The 5,546-nt window shown below is 45.5% G+C and overlaps 1 protein-coding gene across 1 annotated transcript; it reads right to left on the bottom strand.

Annotated features, from left to right (window-relative positions):
- Positions 1-213: 213 nt before the first annotated feature.
- LOC131927735 (uncharacterized) lies at positions 214-660 on the bottom strand. Its single transcript, XM_059283518.1, has one exon. It carries the CDS (start codon positions 658-660, stop codon positions 214-216), a length of 447 nt encoding a protein of 148 aa, XP_059139501.1.
- Positions 661-5,546: the final 4,886 nt, after the last annotated feature.

Below are 5,546 nucleotides of genomic sequence, written 5' to 3'. Positions count from 1 at the left end.
TAGTGTCCTTTTTTTCATTGTATTGTGCTACTATAAAAACTAAAAGACCTACTTTATATTAACTTTTTAAAAAAATTTAGATTAGTTTACTTCAGTCCAGATTTAGTTGCCCACAATAATATACAATAATTTTTTTCCAGTTTTGTTTACATTCCTACTTTGTATTTGATTGTTTTTGCTGAAACTATTACCAAATGAAAGGTTTGAGATTTATTATTGCCAGTCACTGATTACCTCTGTTTTATTTTTATTGATTTTTAGTCCAACTCTGGAGGCTTCTTCAGATAGCCAATTCAGTTTGGCTTGTGTATGTTGATGCTTGTGAGATAGTAGGCAGATGTCATCAGCAAAATCAAGATCTTCCAGCCTTTTGGTGAAACTCCATTGGATTCCTGTGTCGTTTTTTGTGGTTTTCAGCATGATCCAGTCGATTACCATCAAGAATATCATTGGCGATAGCATACATCCCTGTCTTACTCCCGTCGTCACAGTGAATGGTTTTGTTAGCTTTCCCTTGTGTATTACCCGACTGGTGGTGTCTTCAAAGAGTTTCTGTGTGATAGATATAAATTTTTTGGGTATACCATAGTGGCTCATTAGCTTCCAGATAACATCTCTATTCACACTGTCAAATGCCTTTTCGAAGTCGACAAAAGTCATGTATAGGGGAGATTGCCACTCGAGGGACTGTTCAATAATGATGCGCAGCGTAGCAATGTGGTCAGTACATGACCTGTCTTGACGAAAACCAGCTTGTTCTTGTCACAGCTTTTTGTCCAAGGCATCTCTAAGTCTCACTAGGATGATTCTTGTCAGCACCTTACTTGGGACTTTAATACTTACATGACAAAAATGTAAAATAGCTGTGAAGATTTTAGGGTAGTCTCTGATTTTTTACTTACAAAAGACGTAAACTACTTTAATCTACCGTATACATTCTATTTGATTATAGGTTTAAAATAGACATGGCCCAGTTCCCAATAATTAGCTGGGTACATGATGCACTTGTTGAGCTACCTGCCTTCAAGGCTGCTGATGCATCAAGACAGCCTGACACCCCTGAGGAGATGAGGGCCCCTTAGTTTAAATTTTTTCAGCTACATGCTTAGATAACATTTTTAAAAAATTGTTTTTGTTAACTAGTGTTATACTTTGAAATAATGCATTTTATAGATCATCTGATGGGTCACTAGATCACATAATAAGTCACAAGATCACATAATTGGTCACTAGATCACATAATGGGTCACTAGATCACCTGATGGGTCACTAGATCATCTGATGGGTCACTAGATCATCTCATGGGTCACTAGATCACCTAATGGGTCACTAGATCATCTTTTGGGTCACTAGATTACCTGATGGGTCACTAGATCACCTGATGGGTCACTAGACCACTTGATGGGTCACTAGATCACCTGATGGGTCACTAGATCACATAATGGGTCACTAGATCACCTGATGGGTCACTAGATCACCTGATGGGTCACTAGATCACATAATGGGTCACTAGATCACATGATAGGTCACTAGATCACATGATGGGTCACTAGATCACCTGATGGGTCACTAGATCACCTGATGGGTCACTAGATCACATAATGGGTCACTAGATCACATGATAGGTCACTAGATCACATGATGGGTCACTAGATCACCTGATGGGTCACTAGATCATCTGATGGGTCACATGATGGGTCACTAGATCACCTGATGGGTCACTAGATCACCTGATGGGTCACTAGATCACATGATGGGCCACTAGATCACCTGATGGGTCACTAGATCACCTGATGGGTCATTAGATCACATGATGGGTCACAAGATCACATAATGGGTCACTAGATCACCTGATGGGTCACTAGATCACATAATGGGTAACTAGATCACATAATGGGCCACTAGATCACATAATGGGCCACTAGATCACATAATGGGCCACTAGATCACATAATGGGTCACTAGATCACTTGATGGGTCACTGGATCACTTGATGGGTCACTAGATCACCTGATGGGTCACTAGATCACTTGATGGGTCACTAGATCACTTGATGGGTCACTGGATCACCTGATGGGTCACTAGATCACCTGATGGGTCACTAGATCACTTGATGGGTCACTGGATTACCTGATGGGTCACTAGATCACATGATGGGTCACTAGATTATATAATGGGTCACAAGATCACATATGGGTCACTAGATCACCTAATGGGTCACTAGATCACATGATGGGTCACCTGATTGATCACATGATCAAATGATGGAGGACGATGTTCTGAACTTGAGGCAACACATTTTAATCCACACAACCAACACAATTTCTCGAGGTTTTACAACGGAATGGTTTAAGAGTTTATTTTTAAATTAATAATTAATAAAAAAAAATAAAAACAAATGTATAAACAAGTGAAATAGTATAACAATATAATAATTATACTGTATATAAAGCCTAATTACCCCATAACCTTCGCGCTGATGGAATAAAAGTAATAGTTCAAACATTTTAGGTCCCGGTCCGGCCACTGTGACAATGGGAAGTTGGTCATGACGGCAACATAGGTTTGTAGGTCTGGTTTATGTCTAAACAGGGGCTTAGCGTGGGGGGGGGGGGGTGCGGACCGCACCGGGTGACACCATTTAGGGGGGTGACACCAAGGCAAAAAATAGCAAAATATATAGAGAAAAACTCGAGGGGGGGGGGGAGCAAATCGAAAGTTTGAGGGGGGGTGCAAATCGAAAGTTTGAGGGGGGGGGTGCAAATCGAAAATTTGAAAGTTTGTCCCTGGGAAGGGTCTCTATGCCTTTGGGGGGGGGGGGGGTGACACCATTAAGTGCCGCACCGGGTGACACCCGACCTCACTACGCCACTGTGTCTAAATGATTATTGACTAATTAGGCACTACCATAGGGGCGAGACTGAGTTCAAACACGTCCATGTCTTCCACTAGTGTCTCCACGCTGATCTTCTCAAACAACCCTGGCAATGACGTCAGCATCGTCGAGTAGTCTGTCCCGGCATCGATATGGAACAAAATCAGCTCGTCTTTGTAGCAAACCGCCACCGACAGCTTCCAGTCGAACCGTCGCCACAGACGGTTGACAACTGTGAACTGGATCGTGTTGTCTCCACCCCGGGTGACCGACAGTAAAACTCCACCAGACAGCAGCAGATACAGGTGCTTGCCTTTGTGCACGGCCACGATGTTTTGGTTGGAGGCCTGGTTGGGTATCTCAACGGTTGACACCGACTTGGATTCCAAGCTGTAGCAGGTGACGGTCATATTGTCCGTTCGATACTTTTCGTCATAAAAGTCCGAGTTTTGGAAGAGTAGGATGGTGTTGTCGAACACGCAGGTGAATTTAAAATGGATATTCATGTCGATTTTGATAGTCTGGAACAAGTCTGGGTCCAGAACTCGACTCCTGTTGGCGGATTTGCTGACGTTGAGAACCTTGCCGTGGACAGACACGAGCGTGATGGCCATGTTTTGCTTGCCGCACATCTCGTACAGGGTAGAGAGGCTGTGGTTTTCATCAATTGTGTGGATAGCTTTGGGGTTGCACTTGTGTTTGGCGTAGGAACATTCGCTTTTGAACTTGACACACACAAAGGCGAGTTGGGACCCGAGGGAGACGACAGGGACGCTAGTTTTACACCGTCCTTGGAGCTGGTTGAGCTTAACGGTGGTCAGACTTCGACTCTCCAGGTCGTAGAGCCGAAGATTCGATTTGACCACGTAGGCGACGACATTTTTTTTCCCACAAGACTTCCTGTAGGGTATCAGAAGGGAACTTTCGTGAGGGTACACGCCGACCTTGAACTTGAGAGCTTCCTGCACGACTTCAAGAGCAGACGGGCATGCGCACACGTAGGGGTTGGTGAGCAAACTTTGTAGATAACTCTGGCTCGCTAAAACAATTTTAGCGCTTGTAAACAATTGGGCGAGGTAGTCTGCTCTGTCGTCTGCTGGGTGGTCGAGGCCCGAGTTGTTACTTGTGTCGTCTGGCGAGTCATCAGACTGCAAATAGTCTTTGACGTTATGATACAGCCAATCGTCTGAGTCGTCATCCGACTGGTCGTCAGAGTCCCGAGCCCCAGCCTCTAATTCTGCCCCCATGTCGTTTTCGTCACGCGACAGAGCGGTGCCGGGTTGATATCTCCCACGTGACACCCAGTTCAAGATCCCGTCTAGAACAACTTCCTCACTCGCAACATTCAGCTCGTCGTCCTCCACAAAGGATAGGACCACAGGAAATGACAAGTTCAGAAACTCCTCCGTCTTATAAATTTGTTCAAAGTTTCGTTTCATGAAACTTATCATGGCGTCTTTCACATTTTTTGAATTGAAGTCAGTGGCCGCTTGATAGAAGTGTGAAAAATTGTCAAGAGACAAATTGTCGATTACGTACTGCTCACACACTTGCAGATAGGTCTCTGTGTCCAGCCGATTGGCCGCCTCCCAAACATCGTCAATGTTCTCCGCCGTCAGGCCAGGCACTCGCTTGTGGATGAACCCTAGAACTGTAGCGAAGGTCTTACTGCGCATGCCCGTCAACTCCAAGCGACCTTCCTGCGCCTCCTTCATGTTGGCCCTGAACATGGCGTCAAAGTACTTGGAGGCTGCGCTCAGCAGTTTGCGCCAGCTTTTGAACTCCTTGCCGTCAACCACGATGGTAAAGTCACGTGACTCGGGGTCGAGGGTCCCCTTCCTCCTCATGCCCGTCCTTGGTCCGTGAGGATCGGGTAGTCCAGACATCTTGGGGAGTGGACAGTCTGTCAAAGTGTTTGGTTAAGGTTAGAGGTTTACCAGACATCTTGGGGAGTGGACAGTCTGTCAAAGTGTTTGGTTAAGGTTAGAGGTTTACCAGATGGACAGTCTGTCAAAGTGTTTGGTTAAGGTTTACCAGACATCCTGGGGAGTGGACAGTCTGTCAAAGTGTTTGGTTAAGGTTTACCAGACATCCTGGGGAGTGGACAGTCTGTCAAAGTGTTTAGGTAAGGTTTACCAGACATCCTGGGGAGTGGACAGTCTGTCAAAGTGTTTAGGTAAGGTTTACCAGACATCTTGGGGAGTGGACAGTCTGTCAAAGTGTTTAGGTAAGGTTTACCAGACATCCTGGGGAGTGGACAGTCTGTCAAAGTGTTTAGGTAAGGTTTACCAGACATCTTGGGGAGTGGACAGTCTGTCCAGGGGCGTAGCGAGGGGGGGGGGGGCGGGGGGTGCGGACCGCACCGGGTGACACCATTTAGGGGGGTGACACCAAGGCAAAACATAGCAAAATATATGGAGAAAAACTCGAGGGGGGGTGCAAATCGAAAACTTGAGGGGGGGGGGGGGTGCAAATCGAAAGTTTGAGGGGGGGGGTGCAAATCGAAAATTTGAAAGTTTGTCCCTGGGAAGGGTCTCTATGCCTCTGGGGGGGGGGGGGGGTGACACCACTTTTTCTGGGAGCCTAAACGAAAATGATATTTTACATTAATCTTTTTAATACGTTTTAGCAGTTTGCGTGTATTTAATATTTTCTTGACGTTATGCGAAAG

The sequence above is a fragment of the Physella acuta genome, unplaced genomic scaffold (genome assembly GCF_028476545.2).
Source record: "Physella acuta isolate Inbredline_101_S28 unplaced genomic scaffold, ASM2847654v3 ptg001435l, whole genome shotgun sequence".
NCBI lineage: Eukaryota > Metazoa > Mollusca > Gastropoda > Physidae > Physella > Physella acuta.
This window is presented reverse-complemented; position numbering and strand designations above follow the sequence as displayed.